The 23,259-nt window shown below is 40.8% G+C and overlaps 2 protein-coding genes across 2 annotated transcripts in view; one reads left to right on the top strand and one right to left on the bottom strand.

The window, feature by feature from the left end:
• Positions 1-3,201: 3,201 nt before the first annotated feature.
• On the bottom strand, positions 3,202-15,790 carry LOC134677878 (nitrilase and fragile histidine triad fusion protein NitFhit). The gene is made up of 11 exons (XM_063536311.1): positions 15,675-15,790; positions 14,464-14,631; positions 12,819-12,977; positions 11,716-11,911; positions 10,712-10,844; positions 9,804-10,019; positions 7,104-7,280; positions 6,345-6,459; positions 5,559-5,636; positions 4,593-4,678; positions 3,202-3,855 (listed from the first exon to the last, which is right to left on the bottom strand). The coding sequence occupies exons 1-11, from the start codon at positions 15,678-15,680 to the stop codon at positions 3,753-3,755; spliced, it is 1,437 nt and encodes a 478-aa protein (XP_063392381.1). The 5' UTR covers positions 15,681-15,790; the 3' UTR covers positions 3,202-3,752.
• Positions 15,791-19,882: 4,092 nt separating this feature from the next.
• Positions 19,883-23,259, top strand: part of LOC134677857 (lysosomal alpha-mannosidase-like) — an 82,457-nt gene continuing 79,080 nt past the window's right edge. Inside the window, exons 1-4 of the mRNA XM_063536276.1 lie at positions 19,883-19,986; positions 22,214-22,316; positions 22,668-22,749; positions 22,947-23,132. Coding sequence (XP_063392346.1) covers positions 19,897-19,986; positions 22,214-22,316; positions 22,668-22,749; positions 22,947-23,132 — 461 coding nt within the window. The 5' untranslated portion in view covers positions 19,883-19,896. The remainder of the gene's footprint in view (positions 19,987-22,213; positions 22,317-22,667; positions 22,750-22,946; positions 23,133-23,259) is intronic.

The following is a 23,259-nucleotide window of genomic DNA, read 5'->3' as shown; positions in this document are numbered from 1 at the left end:
AAATGTTATGCACTTCTCTCCCACCGGGAGGAAAACATAATATAACATATTATGTTGTAATAGTATATGTACAGATTTATACTTTATGTCTTCACTCAACGAGTGACTGAGTATATTTTATTTCTGTATCTTGTCTTCCATTGGTATTAAAGATGATGCTTTGTAAGTTTCAAAATGTGCATACTTTTCCAACGGAAAAGCACCCTTTTCCAACGGAAAAGAGTGAAAAGACGATCAGAGTAAAGTCGTGATCGTGAATAAACAATCTTCGACACTGAAGTTACTGCAACGCAGTTTTACTGAGGCCTGAGAGGTTATGATTAGGTTATGATAACTTTTTTATTCATTGTTATTATCATTCGTATATGGTTACAAAAATGTTGTTTTCCACCGGAAAACAGGGCATAATATAACATACTATGCCAGTAATAGTATTTGTATGTAACAAAAACATTGTTTGGATGACGGAAACATGTCATAGCGTCATATGTAAATTACTCCAAATTTCGTAGATCTTCATATCAACTCTTCTTTTTATAGTAATTTAAACTTCCACTTATCATTTTAGACATAATAATTTTGGTCTGTATTCCTGAAATTTCACTGAAAAAACAATTTATCACACCGAAACCGGTTTCGCGAGACGTTCCGCGTTGGCGCGAAACTAAAAAACTGACATAATGTTGCCAGCGGCTGGGTTTTTTCTTTTTCTTTCTAGCTCTTAAATTCGCGACGTTCTATGGCAGAACTGAAGACAACTACATTAGTTTACCACGGACTAAGTACAAATATAATTATCCTTAAAATGCTAGGGAGTAAATGAGCTTACCTCAGGAGTGCTGCCTCTATAGTACCCCGGGAGCTTAATAGGCGTAGCAGGATTTTACCAAAAACATTTTTAAATTCATATTATATTCATACCATTCGAATATTTATCAATAACAATAGTACCTTGCCTTGAGATTTGTTGAATATACTGTGTCTGAGACTCTATTAAAATACTCTTCAGATTATTCTTTAATATCATAATAAAACATATCTTCAGTACCATAATCATCTTTTTACAATCTAGGTAGAGTAAAGTAAAATTGGAGTCCAAAATATAGTTGTTACTCATTAAAGAATCTAGGGTATCTCGGTTCACTTCAGAGGGGTCCTAACTACTAGACTAGACGATCACGTGGCCAATTATTAGTGTAATTAGGAAATTATGTAACCCCCGTGGGGGTAAAACTGGTATTTTACGGGGGTAATAAACTAACCTAATATAATAATACAACAAACGTACACGTTTTATTTTTTATTACCATTGGGAGGAGGGGTAAAACCAGGTTCCCTAGTTAGTCATAGGGGTGACCGGACTGAAAAGGTTAAGAACCACTGGTATAATGTGATTAATTTCTCATTTAATTCGAGTGGTGTGGACGCAAAAATTAAATCGCCTCGGTATCCCTATGGCTTCGATTGTGAAGACCAGTCCCTAAACTGGACGTTTAAGTTGACAATTAGGTCAAGATCAAGCAAATCTTGTCAGTAGACAAAGGCGCGAAATTCAAATTTACTTTGAGACGATATCCCATCGCGCCTTCATTTTTCAAATTTGCCGCCTTTTTTACTGACAAGATCTGCTTGACCAAGTATAAATAATTATGGATCAATCTCATCTACCGGCCACATGTATAAAATTAAATCACCAATTTTAGATTTATGGCGACAACCGAGCTCTTGAAATAAAGAACGGCAAGTTGTTGCACACTAACATGACACTGAAATTTGTCAGTTTCTCATCCGCACCTCCTGATTTGATTGGTAACGACACAATTTTACAATCGAATTAACCACTTTTCTCGTCACATTCATATTAATCGAAATCGTTTGTGACCCCTTTATAATTATGACATGGGTAGTAAGTGCAATATTTTACTTATCGATATCATTTTATCGACATATACCCGTGACTATTTTTTCTTTGCTATTCCTGGTATCATTTTATTTGTCAAACTCATGTCAATTTAGTTCGCGAGTTTATGGAGGCGACCTTAGTCAATATATCGAATTCACAAGAAATCGCTTGTGATGTTAAATACCTAATTGACTTTCCTAATCGGCTCTGGGTGTAAATAGTTTAACCCGGTTTAGTTAATATGATTTTATTATTTTATTTATTTATTATTTAAATACATTTACACGGCATCACAGCGTATGCCAATACACCGCATAATAAACTAATTACGTACTTAAACATTAAAACTCAAATGCAAGTGCTGGAAAGCCTATCATCCATCATCTCACAAAACCTCAGACACTCACGCCACTGTATTTCATACTAGCGACCCATCCCGCCTTCGCACGGGTAAACCTTAACAAATGAAAACCACAGAATAAATAATAGCACTAGGTACAGAAGACTCACTCTCTAACAAAACGCGTCTGTTACGATCGACAGATATGGCCGCTAGGTGGCGACAGCGCCACGCGCGGCTAATGCTAGCCACCAAAATTGGTGTGGAACGGATGTACTTTTAGCTACCTGTAGCAAAGCGACGAAATCGCGGAGTGAGCCACGCCTGCCTAAACCTTCCTCCAGAATCACTTCCTTGATTGTTAGGTGAAATTTGCATGAGAATCCGTTTAGTAGTTTTTGAGTTTATCGCGGCCATACAGACAGACAGACGCGGCTGGGGACTTGGTTTTATAATATGTATAGATATGTATAAAATAATAATTTATTGATTACCAAATAACTCCAAAAAAATACAGGAATAATATTTAACTAATGAATAAAATAAAACATGATGGAAGTAACTATTAATTAATACATTATTTACACTTACACACTATTATCCTAAAATAGTTATTTACGATACAAGTGCGAAAAAGAGGATATTCGAAACGAGTGGCGATAAGGTAAATTAAACCGAAGGGAGTGTTTTGAATCGACACGAGTTGCGAATTACCTATTCGCACGTGTATCGTACACCGTATTACAGTACATATGGCCCTTTAAACTTTTGACATACGCACGAAAAGTGCTGTTTTACACACTAGTGCGGGAAAATAGGACCATAATGTACTGTAAATTAAATTAATTAACAAGTACCCTATCAAGTGTCTGTCTACTGTAGGTTTGTGCAGTTTTCTTCGAGTCCCATGGGCATTTGACATTTCATAGATGTTCATACAACATCTATGAAATGTCAAAGGTTTTTGACATTCTTATTATAAAACCCTCGTGAGACTCGATTAACGGGTCACATTTTGTACGAAACAGTCTGCCTAATTTAGCATCGTCGACGTCAAATGTAGCTATTTTGACGCAAAATTTGACAGCTCCGAACAACTGACAGGCTGATATCGTCCGACAAATGGTCCCAAAACTGGTAATCTGTGGGCCCCTTAACCTTTTCGACGCCGTGTCAAACACAAAAGCTGTCACTCGGACGCCACGTCACCCAAGTGTCAAAACTGAAATTGAACTTTATGCATATTATGCACGTAGGTTTATGTTGCTCGGTGGTCTGGACGGCTACCGTGAAAATCGAAAATCGTCAATTGCGGGCATTTTTCTGTCACTCTAATTACGCCTTCATTGGAGTAATAAGAGAAAGATCCCCGCAATTTGCGAATTTATGTTTTCGCGGTAGCTCCTTTGTGACCGATTAATCGGTATTTGGCGTTGGACCTGCGGTGCGGATATATCGGTCATTGGCGCCTAAAAGGTTAACAAGGCAAGTGAAAAGTTTGTATAATTATCAATTAGTGTCCAAAGTGAGTAGTGATTCCCTCAGCGAGGCCGCTTCGGCCTCCATTTCTTGTAAACTCCGCGGTGGCTTCGCCGGATGGCTCGATGAGAACCTGCGAAGAAAACTTTAGTGAAAAATATGTGACGTTCCTCGGAAAAAGGTACCTTATGGCGGGCAGCCCTTACGCCATTATTACCTACGCTCCAATACGAATGGGTACCATTGCCCGTGGCACGGCATATATAGGAAAGCTTAAAAATAATTATAAAGTGGAAAAATTCACTGTCTCGGGTGAAACTCGTGACTTTGGATCACTAGCCCGTCGCTCTGCCAACCGAGCTACCGAGACTTCACTCGAGAACAGAGAATATTTCCCCAATATCACAGCCGGGTTAGCACATGATTTGCTATGGCACGACAGTACGAGTATCTCGCGGCGAGATAGACTTACTTACTTTTACTATTTAGGGTTCCGTACCCAAAGGGTACAACGGGACCCTATTACTAAGACTGCTGTCCGTCCGTCTGTCACCAGGCTGTATCTCACGAACCGTGATAGACAGACAGTTGAAATTTTCACAGATGATATATTTCTGTTGCCGCTATAACAACAAATAGTAAAAAGAGAATAAAATAAAGATTTAAGTGGGGCTCCCATACAACAAACGTGATTTTTGACCGAAGTTAAGCAACGTCGGGCGGGGTCGGTACTTGGATGAGTGACCGTTTTTTTTGCCTTTTTTTGCAGTATGGTACGGAACCCTTCGTGCGCGAGTCCGACTCGCACTTGCCCGGTTTTTACTACGACTTGACACTTGACTTTTGACGACTTGACTTGAAAGTACTTACTGATCGTGTTTGGCGAGCTCCAGATATATGAGATCGTTTTGTATGAAATCTCCTTTCTTCCGCGGCATTATATGACAGTGAAGGTGCTGAAAAAAATTATAGGTAAGAAACTATGTAAACAATGTATGTAATGTAGTGCATAATTGTTTTCCATATAGCCGGAGAGCTAGCTACGGAAATAGGTATGCAATTTATAGAGCAACGAAATCCCTCTAGTTAGTGTGCCATACTATCATTATTAATGAATTCGGGCGCCTGGCAGCTGTTCAGTGGTGGGTGCGGGAGTGGATGAGCAACAAAGGGGTTGTAAAATCAATTGAAGGTGTGCAATTTATATAGCTCTGTGTTTGGTGTGATATAATAGCTAATTATGTATTTAATTCAAATATAACAATGCCAGGCGTTTTATTTGGGGGAAAAGTAGTGCCAGGTGATGAAAATACACAATCACTTGTGCGCCTGCAGGAAGATAGGAGAGGCATACTAAAGAGGAGAGGAGGAGGAGGAGAGAGGGATTTCGTTGCTCTATAAATTGCATACCTGTATCCGTGGCTAGCTCTTAGACCAGTAGTATTATCTCGGAAACGTTCGTATTTGTCATGGCACCCCAAACCCAAACAAAATAAAGTGGCCAGTTATTGAAACCTTATACTTAGGTAGGTACTAAAATGAATTCTGTTTATAGGTAAATACAATTCATATTTAATTTAAGGCCAGTTACTAGCGAATTACCCTATAATAAACAAACGATCATCGAATTATCCTTAGAGATGTCTCCAAGACTTGAAAAGGTCCTCTTGCGCCATTCCTCTAACCCGGGGTTAACCGGTTAAACCTGAAGTTACCATGGCTATCAATACAATTTGACACTGGGTCAACGGGTTACTCTCGGGTTAGTGGGATGGTGCAAGTCGGCCTTAGAGATATAAAGGGTCTCCAACACTTGAAATATGACAATGAAAATACCTTGACAGTTTGTCCCGCGTCGGGTCCGTCCTGTATGGTCACCGTACACGACTCTGTGTTGTGGACTTTCTCCATTAACTGCAAAAAAAGTTTTTGGCAAAAAATTCATTTTTGGTATAAGCTTTTATCGCTGACTGTACTTTTCTTACGACAAACAACTAATACTCATCGAGACAATTCTAAAAACCCCTAACACAATTAGGTTGCGTTGTTTCATCACAGAGTTCCTATGGCCACCTCCGGTCTCCATCATCAGATCAGCTCCATGACACCATAATATTGCATTGTCACCCGACTTACGTATTTATGCAAAATTTCAGCTCAATCGGAAACCGGGAAGTGGATCAAATTTAACTTGCAAGATTTGATTACAGACAGACAACGGTGAAAGTAAATAAAAGCTTGTAATATTTATTTATTTATATAGATAGGACCCGGGTATGTCCTTAAACCACGTCCAAGGCCACCGATGGACGGGCAGCAGCGTCCCTCAAATTCGGGGCCAGGTGCACCAACCACATTTGACAGACTGATCATCGTCAGCCGGCGCGCCCCGGCGCGCCACTATGAAACTTTCCATACATAAAAATTTAGCGAACTCTTTAACGATACGAACAGTTTGGTGCAACCGACCCTAGGTGTACTCGACTGCGATCGCCAACCCGCCTGCCAAGCGTGGCGATTATGGCATTCACCCCCCATCATGCAGGAGGTCCAAGGGGGAGGCCTATGTTCAGCAGTGGACGTTTTATGGCTGAGATGATGATGATGATGATATAGATTTACCTTTTGCACGAGCCGTATGGTGGCGTAGAAATCGCGAGCCTCTTCCTCGGTGAGGTCTCCGTTCCGCTCCGCACAACGCCGTGGCGCCACCAGCACATGTCCCGGCGTCACGCATCTAAGACAAACACAGTTTGAATAACCATAAATATTAGACATGATTTCGATTTCTAAAACATCTATGTATTATGTATGCTTGAGTAATTTTGTTAATTAATAATTACGAAGTCATTGATAAGTTGAGTGGATCTCATTAATTACTTTTATTACAATGTTTTTGGATTAATTTAAGCAAATAAAAAAGCACTTTATAAAAAGTGTCTATCAATTCAAAAAAATCCTGACATTTTCGTGTTCCGTCCCCATTCCTGACAAAAGGCCAAAATCCTTGACATGTCAGGAAAATTCCTGTCATCTGGTAACCCTAAGATCGCTTACCTTCTTTCAAGTTATTTCTAATGCTAATAAAAATGAACTATAAATAAATAAATAAATATTATACGACATTTTTACACAAATTGACTAAGCCCCACGGTAAGCTCAAGAAGGCTTGTGTTGTGGGTACTCAGACAGCGATGTAAGTATATAATATATAAATATTCAATATTCATATACATAGAAAACAACCATGACTCAGGAACAAATATCTGTATCATAATACAAATAAATGCCCTTGCCAGGATTCGAGCCCGGACCGTCGGCTTCATAGGCAACTATAGGAACTACAAGCGGCAGGCGGGCAGGTAACTATAGTTGACTGACCGCAGATTCACAAAGGCGTAAGTCAGGTCGCTGGTGTAGAACACGCAGGTCTCCGGGACCCGCACGTGGCCGAACTGCCGCGCGGGCCCCGGGGGCTGCGGCGCCGGGGCGCCCGCGCGCGCCGGCTCGGAGCCCCCCGTGCGGAGGCTCAGAGCGTACAAGGAGTATACGTCTTTTCTAAAAATAATAAGGGCTGATTTAGACGGCGCGCGAACTCGCATGCGATTTTAGTTACATTGCAGTCTGTGGATTACGTCCAATTCAACCAACCAATCAAAACCCGCAATGGTATGAAACTCGCATGCGAGTTCTCGCATCGTCTAAATCGGGCTTAATTGTGTCGCTTAACTTCAAACTCGGGTAAATCCATTCGACCCTCTCAGCAAATATCTACCCTATTACCTTTCCTTAATACCAAAATCGCGTAATCTGACAGATGGATTTACCCGAGTTTGAATTTAAGCGACTCAGGCCCACTTGCACCATCCCACTAACCCGGAGTTAACTGGTTAAACCGTTAAGCTAGTGTCAAATTGTACTGGTAACCATGGTGACACTCCAGGTTTGACTGGTTAACCCCGGGTTAGTAAATGGTGCAAGTGGCCCTCAATTGATTAAGCTTATGGATATAAGCTTTTATCGCTGCCAGATAGGGTTGCCAGATGGTCGGGATTTGGCGGGATTTTTTTTTTTTTTTATTATGCATGGGTTTACTCATGGCCACAGACTAGCCGAGGCGTAGACGTGGCCTACGATGGAGCGAGCTCGCCCAGAAGGTGCCTGTTTACTCTTGATTTGAAGGTTGCCGGGTTATAAGAGCACGGAAATATAGACGCCGGCAAGGAATTCCATTCCTTGGCAGTGCGCATAAGGAAAGTAGAAGCAAAGCGCTTAGTGCGAATTGGCGGAATATCTACCAAGTAAGGATGGAAACCGGCCGTGCGTCTAAAAGTCCGATGGTAGAATGGGGACGGTGGAATGAGCTCGTGTAGCTCTTGGGCACACTCCCCGAAGTGCAACCTGTAGAATACCGACAGGCTGGCGACTTTCCGCCGATGGGCCAAAGTCTGAAGCTTAGCCGTTAGCTTCTTGTCGCCAATCATCCTCCTGGCTCTGCGCTCCACTGAGTCCAAAGCGGCGAGTTGGTATTTAGCTGAGCCATCCCACAGGTGGCTGCAATACTCCATACACGCCCATTTCCCCCAATTTTTAGCATGTGTGTGTTCCCGATTCCCGACAAAGTGAATATTGTCCCGAATAACAGCTTCAGGTTATAAAATAATAATTTCAACAATGGGCAGTGCAGACGTAGTGTGTAGTGATGTAGTGGGGTAATGTAAAATATCGTTGTTATTAATACAATTACTTTAATTTGAATGTTTTTTGTTTCCCGACTTAAGTCCCAAAATCCCGAAATATTGATGTTTTTCCGATAATAACGCCATTCGATCTGGCAACCCTACTGCCAGGTCTATCACTCTCGGAACCCTGTTTCCCCTCCACAATCCATTATTGGGGCATTATCTATGAAAAGGGACCTTATTGTCGATGGCGCTTACGCCGCACAGCGCCGCGCGGCATTGTATTTATATCGGAGCATCGTTAATAATGGCGTAAGCGCCACCGGCAATAAGGTCCCTTTTCATAGATAATGTCTCATTTTCCATCCCATCCATCTTACGACTAATGGTAACATTCTATTTCTGACTGCAGCTGCACTACTAGTACTGAACGCGTCGCTGTTATTGTCAATTTCCATAGTAAAATGAATAGTAATGCAGCTGTCGTTGGAAATGGACTGTCACCTTAATACTTAGTACTTAGTAGACTAGACTTGTAGCATAATATTTTTGCGCACTTCATCTAACTGCGTCAGGTCTATCTCGGCCACTCGGAACGCCGTTTCCACCACAATCCATTAGTATCTACCCCCTCGAACCTAGAACCTGACTAGACTTGTAATATTTTACGTAGATTAGAATTGTATCATATTACCTTCTATGGCTGAAAGCGTGGGTGGCCTAGCGGTGAGAGCGTGCGACTTGCAATCCGGAGGTCGCGGGTTCAAAGTCAAACCCCGGCTCGTACCAATGAGTTTTTCGGAACTTATGTACGAAATATCATTTGATATTTACCAGTCGCTTTTCGGTGAAGGAAAACATCGTGAGGAAACCGGACTAATCCCAATAAGGCCTAGTTTACCCTCTGGGTTGGAAGGTCAGATGGCAGTCGCTTTCGTAAAAACTAGTGCCTACGTCAAATCATGGGATTAGTTGTCGAGCGGACCCCAGGCTCTCACGAGCCATGGCGAAATACCGGGATAACGCGAGGAAGAAGAAGAAATTACCTTCTATGGCTGAACACAGGCATATTACTACGCACATCATCTAACTGGGCCACGTCTATCTCGGCCACTCGGAACCCTCTTCTCCACAATCCATTATTACCCGTCCCCTCGAACCTAGACCCTGACTAGACTTGTAATATTTTGCGTAGATAAGAATTGTATCATATTACCTTCTATGGCTGAACACAGGCATATTTCTCCGCACATCATCTAACTGCTCCAGGTCTATCTCGGCCACTCGGAACCCCGTCTCCTCACCACAATCCATTATTATCCGTCCCCTCGAACCTACTACTGATACTTAGTAGACTAGACTTGTAAATTTTACGTAGATTAGAATTGTATCATATTACCTTCTATGGCTGAACACAGGCATATTTCTCCGCACATCATCTAACTGCGCTAGGTCTATCTCGGCCACTCGGAACCCCGTCTCCTCCCCACAGTCAGCCAGTACCCGACCCCACGGATCCACGCATAGCGCGTGCCCGTAGCTCCGCCGCTTGGTATTATGTGCACCCACTTGCGCTGCGGCTATTACGTAGCATTGGTTTTCAATTGCACGCGCTCTGAAAAATTAAATCAATATTTATGCACTTAATTTGTATGAAATTTTGCACTTCGCGAGCTGAATTTGCTGGGTCGCGGGCCCTAGTTCAGAGATGTCACTGTCTCCACTACATCTTATGAAACGAAGTCCCCGCCACGTCTGTCTATTTGTGTGTTTGTATGTTCTCGATAAACTCAAAAACTACTGGACGGATGTTCATGCGGTTTTCAGTGTTTTCACCTATCAATAGAGTGATTCTTGAGGAAGGTTTAGGTGTATATCTGTTAACCCATGCAAAGCGGGTCGCTATATTATACATCTGCATTTATTATAGCACCGAGGGCTTCATTAATATTTTAGAACCGTCTGGTAATAAATTTACAAGATGACAGTGATACCGACAGCTCCGACGACGAAAACTATGTAAATTAAGTTTATTGTTTAAGATTTTATTCATTGATATTTGTTATATTACTTCTTTTTATGGTATTAATTACAAAGTTATAAATTATTAGCATATTTTTAATACAATTAGTTCAAAACTAACATAACCAATTTTTGTTATAAATACCACCCCACCATCGATAATCTGCGAAGGTTGTGACATGCATCCCTACAAGCAGGTAGTAAAAGAGGCGGGGCCGGCCTAAAGATTTATGGCCTCATCGGAACGATCCTTTGGTGTCTACAATAGTAGAAGATAAGATATACCTCAATATAGTGTGCCAATGAGCTTCGCCGGTGGCCTGCGTGAAGGCCGAGGGGAACGTCAGCAGCTGGGCTCGAAGTACAGTCAGCGCCGTACTCAGTTCCGGGAATCTCATGTCGTAGCAAATAGACATGCCTGCCAAACAAGTTATTACATCACTGCACCACAGAATAAAGTGGTACCCAGACGGGACTGATCAAATTGGTCGATTTGATCAGATAGATGTAGCACCGACCGGAATGTCTAATGCTCAACAACATAATACTTTCCGTACTACTACTGCTACATAATAGCAGTACTGATAATTCCGCCGGGGCTCGGAAACCGGTATTTGGTCCATACAAAAATACCGGTATTATTACGTTCTTTTCCGTTCTTTGGTTTATTATTTAATTTACAAAGTTGTTACCTAAATACATGATTTAGTCCTACGTAAAGAGCATGAAATAATTCAAAATATTCGGCTATTTCGGGGTTTAAAAAAAATACCGGTTCCGAGCCCTGAATTCCGCTACTCGATGCTAGATGTCAACAATGAAAATAATAGTCTTTTTGATACCAAAACTTTATGAAGTGAGCAATCTATGATGAATCTATATTTTGAATAATTTTACAGTTTAGACTCACTTGTTGTTAGTCACTCGCGCGACATGTTTCGGAGAGCCTAGGTCTCCTATCTCAAGCAATAACAGTGCGAGCAGCGTTCACGACGGCCGTGTATCGCGTACTGCGGCTCGCGCCTCGCCGCGTCGCACGCTGCGCGCGCGCCGGGAAAACAGGTTGGGGGAGGTCTTCCGCTGTTATTGTAGGCCGGCATAGTGGTGTGTTTGGGCTTGGGTCACCTAACACTTGTAGCGATACACGGCACGAACTCACTATGACAACAAGTGAGTCTAAACCGTAAAATTATTCAATGTTAGTATGTCTCACAACAGTTTAAATTCGAATCTATATGTGATATTTTTCGCTGTTTGTTTCCCATTATCAATAAATAAATAAAAAATACCTATTCTCCCGACAGGTGACTCCACAGGCGCCACAATATGCCCCCCGGGACTGCAAAAGTCACTCTCCTTGAGCCGAACATTCCTCTCCGGGATCTCTACATCGAAGAGATGCAGTTTTCTGTACTGCTGCACTATATCACCTGTGTTGTTAATTATAATGTGTGTATTGAATATTTTAGTTGGGTCTTCTTTATTCTGAAACATGGAGAAATCAATTAATTCAATCGCCGGGTGACAAGCAAAAGTCACTAAGTACCATCACAAGTTCATAGCCATAGTGTATAGTTCGTTTTTTTTAGCATTAGAAATATAGTAAACAATCTTGATGCGTCTAACCCTTTATAAGGCATAAGGGTGTCAGGAATTATGCAAAATTGAATCCTATCACTATGAAATAAAGTTCAAAACCAGGTGGGAAATATATTACCTCTGCCTTATAGAGGCTTAATTGAAAAATACATTTTAAAAATAAGTTACGGCAAATATGTAACAATTATGAATCTGATACGATCGTTTATATTCTTCTGCTTTCATAAGTAATAGTTTTTGATTTTTAAAGTGTTTTTCAATTAAAAGACATGTCAAGATCGCTTACCTTCTTGCAAGTTCTTTTTAATGCTAAAAAACCGGGCAAGTGCGAGTCGGACTCGCGCACGAAGGGTTCCGTACCATAATGCAAAAAAAAAAACAAAAAAAAGCAAAAAAGAAAACGGTCACCCATCCAAGTACTGACCCCTCCCGACGTTGCTTAACTTTGGTCAAAAATCACGTTTGTTGTATGGGAGCCCCATTTAAATCTTTATTTTATTCTGTAGTTTTTAGTAGGTATTTGTTGTTATAGCGGCAACAGAAATACATCATCTGTGAAAATTTCAACTGTCTAGCTATCACGGTTCGTGAGATACAGCCTGGTGACAGACGGGCGGACGGACGGACGGACAGCGAAGTCTTAGTAATAGGGTCCCGTTTTACCCTTTGGGTACGGAACCCTAAAAAACGAACTATAGATCACAGGGACGTGATTTACTGTATGTCTAATTTTATACAATAAACTTTTTTTTTTCATATTTGAAGCAAGGTCTGTAAAGGGCATAAGGCTCACCTGTTCATGCAGCCCACCCATAGACAACCAGACATTGTGTTTGACAGCTAGCTGTCTGTAGCTGTTGACAGTGCTGCCACCTACAATAGGTTCTGCAGACTTCACCGTGTCCTTCTTGTTGTCACAAATGTAGTCGCACGCTTCAGGGAAAAATATCATCTGAAATTTGATATTAATTTAAACAAACTGTTTAAGGCGGCAGGGGGCAATTTAAACTGCGGGGTATAGGTATAAACTAATTTAAAGTAATCAAAATATCCTCCAAATTTACATTATTAAAAAAAAATCGTTTATTGGTCGCAATCATTGTGTTACAAATTGAGAAAGGGTTGGGACCTCCTAGTAAGTATATTAATACTTGTGACAGGAGACCCCGCTCTTCCAGCAGCAAGTTAACGGTATACAAACCAATACAATATTCGTTATTTATGTAGGTACAGAAAGTAATACATTAAAATATAAAATTAGACTAAAGTTACTAAAGTAACAACAGTTGTTAAGTTAACAATTCAATGTAATGTAATAATCTGGAGTACTTATAAGGGAAATAATTATTTTGGCTATGCTATGTTATGTGTTACGTTAAATTACTTATATTAATAATGTGTATGAGTATGTGTGGGTGTTTATTAGAGTGCCATATATGTCCAGATAGCGAAAAAGATGTGTTGTGACACAACTCGAGTTACACAACTTGAGTTAATAATGTAAAACATGGAAGATATTTCGTTTAGTTTACATTATCCCGTAGCTTAAATTGCCGTCCTGCACCTTAAGCATATTGGGGGTCAACGACCTCCCCATATGTCAAAAAGCCGTCCATCCGTTTGAGTTGTAGTGTGCCAAAGAAATGAACATATATTAGATACATACACTCGAGAATAGAGATGCACCGGATATCCGGTTACTATCCGGTATCCGGCCTATCCGGCCATTATTTTACTATCCAGCCGGATACCGGATAGTGACCTACTATCCGGCCGGATACCGGATAGTAACATTGCTTGATTTTGGAGTAAACAAATTGGATTTAAGAAACAGACACAGGCATAACTAATCGTACTTGTTTATTATTTTAAAACAATTTAACCATCCGACTGAATTGCACCCGCACTCATTTCGAACCTACAAATGAGTCCGCGCGAATGTTCACTAGGAAACAGGTCAAACCTGCAGAATGCGCACCTGAAAAACCAAAATGTAGGTATAGTTCCGCTGGCCGAGTATCCGGCCAAACAACTATCCGTTTCATCTCTACTCGAGAACCATTACCCTCCTTTTGACACAGTCGGGTAAAAATATCTAGACTTATTGGATTTGACCGCTCAGCCCTCATAGCCCTCCTGAGACCCAGAAACAATTGTTTTGTTTTTGAAATTGGAACCCTTACTCACACAATAAAAGTTCAAAATAGATTTTGGAATATGTACAAAAAATTGTACGCAGGGACTTAGGAGGTTAATAAATGAAGGACATTGACCAAAGCTTTAGAAACTAAGGTGTATTCGAGTAATTTCGTATGTCGGATAATCCCGAAAATCAGATGATAATGACCCAAAATCCCATCATAATAAATAAGAGCCCGTTTTCGATTATCGAACGGCTTTCGACATTCGTAATTACCCGAATATACCTTACAGCTTACTTTGACATTTTCCTTAGCTGCATTGCTGATCAGCTGGCTGACACTCTCCAAGTTGGCAGCTTTGTCAGCCACCGATGTCATCTGACATACGGCTATCCGGTGCTTCGACATTGCTTCACTGAAGTGTCTCGTAAGCTGTAGTTTACACTGTTTCAGCAGAAGGAATGTCTGAAAATATTTATTAGGCTATTATTAGGCTATTTCCTCGCCCACAATGGCCAGTGTAGACCCGGATATTGATGATTTATCAGAGTTGATGAAATAACCGAATAACATAATATAAATTACTATTGTATTAAGTGGACCAAACATGTCACAAAATGGTTACCAATAGACACATCGAGAAAACAGAAAAAACTGAATACAAGATGGAGAGATGAGCTACAAAATTTTGAACTGGTGGAGAACAGCACAGAATAGGAAGGAATGGGAAAAACTGGGGGACGCCTTTTCCGCATACGCGGCATTCAAATGCAAATAAATTGATGTAATAACAATGAAAGTGTAAAAATAACAAAAACGCATGAAATAAGATACTATTACTATTGTATTAAGTATAAAAACCATGAACACTTACAAGAATTTAATTTGATTTGCACGTGAACTTTCAAGGTATTTACTACACATTAGTGTTAGCAAATAACTAGATGACTATTGTCAGTGGCGTAGCATGAACTAATCTATAGTTCGTTTTTTTTAGCATTAGAAAGAACTTCAAAGAAGGTATGCGATCTTGACGTGTCTTTTAATTGAAAAACGCTTTTTAAAAATCAATAACTATTACTTATGAAAGTAGAAGAATATAAATGATCGTATTGTAGTCATAATTGTTACATATTTGCCGTAACTTATTTTTAAAATGTGTTTTTCAAATAAAAGATGCATCAAGATTGTTTACCTTATTTCTAATGCTAATAAAAACGAACTATAGCCTTGGGCGAAGTCGCATGCGCATCTGCGAGGCCTTATTCTTTCAATGTGTATTCCCAAGACAATAAAATGGGTTGGCTTTCGCGAGGCCTAATTAAGTGCGTGGCCGTGGGCGAAAGCCCACTTTGCCCACGCCTAGCTATTCCACTGACTATTATCTCGTATATTAGGTATTTGCAATACTTATCATTATCAAACAACGTAACAATCAAAGGTTATCTAGCATTATTCGTCCTAACCTAAAGTACCGGAGAACAATCTCAAAAATATCGTGAACTTACCTTCATCCTACAAAGGTAGATAGGAGATAATATATAAAGTTCATGAGGCTTAAAATAAATATAAACCTAGTTTAAACCTTACAAAATCCTAGAACTTTTGTTTATTTTGATCTTAGTTTTGACATTGCCATTTATACTGACAGCACTGACACAAGTGACATAGCACAAACGTACATTCAGAAACCAAAAAATAATAATACTAATATGAAACGCTGAGTTTTCGATTTAATTGTTTGAAATTAAAGGATGATTAAATATTGAAAATGTTATTTTTGTAACTTACATTACATCTTCCAATTTGCATATTACAATTTTTTTAAATTATTCACTTTATTTATTTTTCGTCTTAGGTTAGGTATTTTTATAATATGAATATAAAAGTAAAATATAAAAACACTTACAAAACAATCAAAATACATATAAACACATTATAAAAAAACCTAACCTAGGGTGCCGCCAGCAGCGGGGCAAGGCCCAAGCTACCGGTGGTCAGGGCTGCAGAGAGAGGAACCGACGTACTATCCGCGCCGTGTCCAAGATCACTGCCTTCTGCATCTGTCCCTTGATCCAACCACCTAGCGAGAGTCTCTCGAGGTGTTGGTCGAGACTCTTCGCTATTAAACCGTTCACTGAAACGACTATCGGGACAATGATCGTCGAATCAACAATCAAATTATTATTTTTATATTTTAGTAACGCAACACTATTTCGGTTTTAATGGGTGTTTCCCGTGAATCTAGGATATTAGGTAACTATAGCTGGCCAAGCAAATCTTGTCAGTAAAAAAGGCGCGAAATTCAAATTTTCTATGGGACGATTACCCTTCGCGCCTATATTTTTCAAATTTGCCGCCTTTTTCTACTGACAAGATTTGCTTGACCAAGTATAGATCTGGCATGAGAGGTGGGGGGGGGAAAGGACCGAAAGGGATAGTCTTATTGTATCTTTCAGTAGGAGTAGCAGCGAAAGCGCTATTATGCTAATAGCACAGAATAATGAATAGTACTACCGTACAGAAAGGAAACTTCCTACAAAAACGAACTTTGACAGCGGTTCAGGGTCGAATCATGCTGTCCCTTTCTAATATATGGCACTATCCCTTTTGACTATTTAGGGTTGTCAAAAATCAAGTGATTATCTTATCTGTGGTCGTGCACGCAAAAGGAAGTCAAGTGGTGCCAACCCTAATAATTGCTCGGAGCAATGCTGAGCCGAGCGGAGCCGAGTTTGACCGAAGTCAGGAGTTTCGCACCCCTGCCAATAGGTAATTCGCAACTCGTGTCGATTAATACGCTACCTTCGGTCGTGTTTTAATTTATCGCCACTCGTTGCGAATTTCCTACTTTTCCCACTTGTTTCGTAATGTACTTATTGTGTTTTGAACAAAGAATATTTTGTTTTGAATGACTGTGATATACAGGGTGTGTATGACCATGGGGCTTTCAATTCAGGGCTCGATTATACTCGTTAAACTGAACTACTTTTATTATGGCACCAACCCCGAAATCCCGAAAAAATATGTAACGGTGTCGTCACGCCATCTAGCCGAGCATAGGCCAAAGGTGTGTGTGCCATCTATCCGAGAATGACTTTTACTCAATTTCCGAGGCACGTTTTTTTAAGTGAAAACTTCTTTAGCGGCGCTGAGCACTTTTTGAGGTGGGGGAAAAAATGATAAACTCGATTCAGCGTAACGCGTAACGTAACGCTGACGTCATGTGTCACGGACAATGTTATTCACCAAAGAACTTTAGTCATAACGTATATTACCTAATCAGGTCAATTATTTAAAACTGGACTTTTATATTAAGCAATAAAGCTCAATGTTCTACTCTTGTACGGGCTGAAATGCGAGGATCTCATAGTTACATTCTAACTTTATATCACTCAATATAATTCAATAAACCTACATCTTGATGAACTCGCTAATAAAAGGGAACTCTAGTACTGGTGAATAAAACTCAAAATATCATGACTCAAAATATTTAGATGCGAGGTCTGCAAGGTAACTTTACAATTTCTATTCGAATTTTAAACAATTAACGCTACAAATTTAAGCTCACTGGCCAGCAATTTCGGAACTAAAGTTTTTCAATAGAAAGGAAGATGGGTCAATACATAGTGCTGCAGACATTTTGGACTAGTCATTGAGTTTTCACTTTTATCGGCACTCCCGGAGTGCAACCCGTTGTTTTTTTTTCTTAGAGTTTATTCATCTTATACGAAGTTACATATGTCTGTGGTTACTAATAAGAAACGGAGAGTTAAGGCCTTACAATGTGTTGTTGAATGTTTATATTTCCGCGTCATATTGTTACGAGGCACTACACAGAATTCGCTGCAGCTGCTGCACTGCCGTATAGTAAGGTGTGTTTGACTAGCATCTGTATATTTAATTTAAAAAAATATTTGAGGACAATTTTACACAGATAGGCCACAAACAAAACAACCTCCAAACTGAGCATAGTCGCGCTACCCCCTCTGCCACGCATACGGTAATTTTACTCCATGTTCGAGTCGAATGTGGCTCTGTGTGACGTCCGTGTCTTTGAACGGACTAATCACGGCACGGGACTTCGCTCACCTCGTCCCGCGCACCCCCGCATTTTTTGGCATCATCGATTCCATGAAATAATTGCTCTAAACTCGGTCTAGAGGATTCCTAGTCTATGCAGATAGACCTAGCCCCAAACTATGGCTATTGGTTCTACAAATAAGATCGTGTCAGATATTTTTGCTGCCTTCGTTGTGTAATATGTACGGCGAACTGCAGAATTGCATGGACTGATTATGAATGGAGTTTAGGCAGGCGTGGCTCACTCTGCGATTTCGTCGCTTTGCTACAGGTAGCTCTAAAAGTACATCCGTTCGACCCCAATTTTGGGATTTGCCATAAGCCGCGCGTGGCGCTGTCACCACCTAGCGGCCATATCTGTGCTGATCGTGACAGACGCGTTTTGTTACAGAGTGAGTCTTCTGTACCTAGTACTATTATTTATTTTGTGGTTTAGTGTACTAAATAGGTACCTATGTAGTCTTGTAAAGTCTTTACAACCACCTTGATTTGGAACGTATTCATATCCATAAGTCTGTGCGGAAAGAGAAGAGTCGTGGAATGTATTCGGCCCCATACCACAGAATAAATAATAGTACAGAAGACTCACTCTCTAACAAAACGCGTCTGTCACGATCAGCACAGATATGACCGCTAGGTGGCGACAGCGCCACGCGCGGCTTTTGCCTTTCCCCAAAATTGGGGTGGAACGGATGTACTTTTAGCTACCTAGGCTGTAGCAAAACGACGAAATCGCGGAGTGAGCCACGCCTGCCATACATTCCACGACTCTTCTCTTTCCACACAGAGTCCAATGAATATTCTTATGAAAGTACTTACCCTTAAATAGTTATTTGTACAACAAGAGATCAAAGTTTGATATTTCTTCGAGTGCTTATTTTGAGTCCCGTGCAAGCGAAAGATTCTATAATAGATTCACGAGCGTAGCGAGTAAATCTAATTTAGAATCTTGAGCGTAGTAAGGGATTCAAAAGCGCACGAGATGTAAATAACTTTGATCTCGTGTAGTACACAAAAATGTTCACCCTAAGCAGTGAGAACATACCTAGAGGGACAGAGATAATAGAACCCAAGTATATCGAACTTGTATTAGACCCCGCATGTTGAAATGACATTTGACTATAAAGGTCACTTGAATGTCATTTTGTCTCACTCAGTGAGCAAAATCGCATTTTGCTACCCTTGTTCGAGCTGCTGAGGTGAAAAAAAAATTATGACCTTAGGACATTCAAAATTATTACATTATGCACTCTGCCTTACAATAAACAAAGATCGGATAACCTGCATGTTACAGACTGCATACATAAGTCGGTAAGATTGTTGCTATAAAGGCTTCAATGAGTTTTAAAAAACAATGAGAGTTGAATGAAAAAAGGCCTCATTGTTATTTTGGCTGTGGAGCCAGTAACAAAGTAACTATAGTCAGTCAAGCTGTTTCTTCAGTAGAAAAACGGTAAATTTGTAAACGGAAAAACGGTTGCCCCATAGAAAAATTGAATTTCGCGCCTTTTTCTACTGACAAAGTTGTTTGACCGTCTATATTTAAATATGTATACCAGTGTTTATAATATATGGTTTATGAACAAAAATAACTATACCTAACTGAAAATATAAAAGAAGTTAAAATAATAATTAAATATTTGTACAATGAACAAACTTGTGTTAATATTGACTTTTATTTGGTTGGATAAACACGTGCTAACGACTTTAGCGAGGAAGATCGAATGTGGTTATAAGGTAAGTTATATAACTAAGATGTTTTGTTTATAATTATTATAATTTTAGGCTTTGAAATGTGTTGCTGGCTGAAAATGCTAGGCATATCTTGGACTGAACACCGGACCTATCTTCTTCTTCCTCGCGTTATCCCGGCATTTCGCCACGGCTCATGAGAGCCTGGGGTCCGCTTGACAACTAATCCCATGATTTGACGTAGGCACTAGTTTTTAGCGACTGTCATCTGACCTTTCAACCCAGAGGGTAAACTAGGCCTTATTGGGATTAGTCCGGTTTCCTCACGATGTTTTCCTTCACCGATAAGCGACTGGTAAAAAGATATTTCGTACATAAGTTAAAAACTCATTGGTACGAGCCGGGGTTTGAACCCGCGACCTCCAGATTGCAAGTCGCACGCTCTCACCACTAGGCCATCAGCGCTTCACTGAACTGAACACCGGTCCAACGCCTCTATACCTACTCAAAGAGCTCGGAGTAACCACCAGATTCTCAACCACATGTCTCCGGAGAGTACTTGAGTTCTTCGGACACATAACCAGGAAGACTCGAGACAACCTGGAAAAGCTAATGGTCACAGGTTCGGTGGAAGCATGGTATAATAATATACTCCGCCTGGTACTCTCTTCCCGTCTTTTCTAGGTCACCTGACTGACACAAGCCTACTACGTCATCATGCGACAGGGCTATATGATAATATGTTATTGTGACGTAGGCTTGTCTCACTCTGGGAAGAGAAGACCATGTTTTATTAGACTATGGGTGGAAGGAAAGAGAAGGGGCCGCTGTCCAACGATGGTCCGACCGTTAGCAAATCGCTAACCATGAAGGTCCATGGTGCCTTAGAAGTCGCAAGGGATCGGATAGACTGGAAATCTGATCGGAATCATGTGCTCCATTAGGAGGTCACGACCCTCGTCAGCACTGAGGAGAACGAAGCAAGAAGGAGGATAATTTTATGCTCATGGCACAGACCAACCCCTTACAACGCCATCTACTCGACAGTAGGCCAAAGGTATGCAATCTTTTCGAGCGATGGCGCCATAACCTTCAGCCTACTTTCGAGTAGATGGCGCGTGGCGTTAATATAAATCATGGTATAACAATATACTCCGCCTGGTACTCTCTTCCCGTCTTTTCTAGGTCACCTGACTGACACAAGCCTACGTCATCATGCGACAGCGCTATATGATAATATGCGATAGCGCTATATAAAGCGGCCATGTTATTGTGACATAGGCTTGTGTCACTCTGGGAAGAGAAAACCATGTTTTATTAGACTATGGGTGGAAGGAAAGAGAAGGGGCCGCTGTCCAACGCGATGGTCCGACCAGGTTAGCAAATCGCTAACCATGAAGGTCCATGGTGCCTTAGAAGTCGCAAGGGATCGGATAGACTGGAAATCTGATCGGAATCATGTGCTCCATTAGGAGGTCACGACCCTCAGCACTGAGGAGAACGAAGCAAGAAGGAGGATAATTTTATGCTCATGGCACAGACCAACCCCTTACAACGCCATCTACTCGACAGTAGGCCAAAGGTATGCAATCTTTTCGAGCGATGGCGCCATAACCTTCAGCCTACTTTTGAGTAGATGGCGCGTGGCGTTAATATAAATCATGGTATAACAATATACTCCGCCTGGTACTCTCTTCCCGTCTTTTCTAGGTCACCTGAGTGACACAAGCCTACGTCATCATGCGACAGCGCTCTATGATAATATGCGATAGCGCTATATATAGCGGCCATGTTATTGTGACGTAGGCTTGTGTCACTCTGGGAAGAGAAGACCATGTTTTATTAGACTATGATATAAATACAATATTTAACAAGTTAACACATATCAGTGAAAGAATAAGGATCGAAGTCAAATGGCGTTCTAACAGTTTTAATAATCTTTTGTTGAATGATGGCAGAATAAAATGGCTACATAATTTTATTATGGTAAATTGTCATTGTACCTCTATGCACTCTATTATCTTTGATATCTATTTATCTATCTTTAACCTTAAAACGAGCAATTCTTGTATGTTTCTTTTTTTATATGCATATCTCTCTCGGAAACGGCTTCAACGATTTCGATGAAATTTGCTTTATGGGGGTTATCGGGGGCCATAAATCGATCTAGCTAGGTCTTACCTCTGGGAAAAAACGCATTTTAAAATTTTTATATGTTTTCCGAGAAAAACTCAGGCTTTCAAATATTTAATCTTATATGTCATGTCGATAGCAATGCCCCCCGACCAGAGAGGGAGCGCTGAACGTCCATCTCATTGCGCACTCACACATGGACGCCGGCTGGGTGAAGACATACGACCAGTACTACTACGGATGTAAGTCCTGTTAATTATGTTTCAAAACTTCCATCAAAATCTTCCTCGCTTAAATAAAAAAAAATGGCTGTTTCATATATTTTGGTTGGTTTATTTTCTATGGGAGGGAAATTTTTGTATTCGCGATTTCTGGGTTGGTCCCATAGTAAAAACTAAAATTTGCTCAGTATAATCGCAGAACTTCCCTGGCAACGTAAATGCAGTTATTTTTTGGCCACCCTGTATATTAAAACTGGTCACTCTTCGCGTGCGTGCGTCGTTCCGCCAACGCGTGCTCGGTTGAAGAAGCTCCTCGTGCACTTATTTTTTGGCCACCCTGTATAAGAAAGTTGTACGTATTTCTATTTACAGCTAAACCAACAATCAGCACAGCCAACGTCCAGCTCATCTTCCACTCTGTCCTCTCGGAGTTGCTCCACGACAAACGCAGAAAGTAAGAATTTAACTAACTAAACTAACTAACTAATATGGCTCAGCAATCCAAAGAGCATCTTGGCCTCCGAAACTTGACGAAAATTTATCCATGCTATCCAAATGTAACGAAGAAAATTAGACACTCTAAGTCACTAGGTATTAAGTAGGTGTCACATTGTATTGATCTAAGACTGCGATAATGACACGTATTTTCAGATTCACGTTTTCTGAGGTGAGCTACTTCTGGCGATGGTGGAAAGAGCAGCGGCCAGCAACCAGGGCTACCTTCCGAGGCCTAGTCCAGGAAGGCCGCGTGGAGTTCGCTGGCGGAGGCTGGGTCCAGGGGGATGAGGCCACGACGGATTTTCTGATGATACTGGATCAGTTCACCTGGGGACTCAGGTATGGACCTGGGTTTTGGAGTCACATTTCGAAGGTTTATGCTGGAAGATCGTGTGGAGTCCGCTGGCGGAGGCTGGGTCCAAGGGGATGAGGCCACAACAGTTCACCTGGGGACTTAGGTGTGGAC

This window comes from Cydia fagiglandana, chromosome 27 (assembly GCF_963556715.1).
Source record: "Cydia fagiglandana chromosome 27, ilCydFagi1.1, whole genome shotgun sequence".
NCBI lineage: Eukaryota > Metazoa > Arthropoda > Insecta > Lepidoptera > Tortricidae > Cydia > Cydia fagiglandana.
This window is presented reverse-complemented; position numbering and strand designations above follow the sequence as displayed.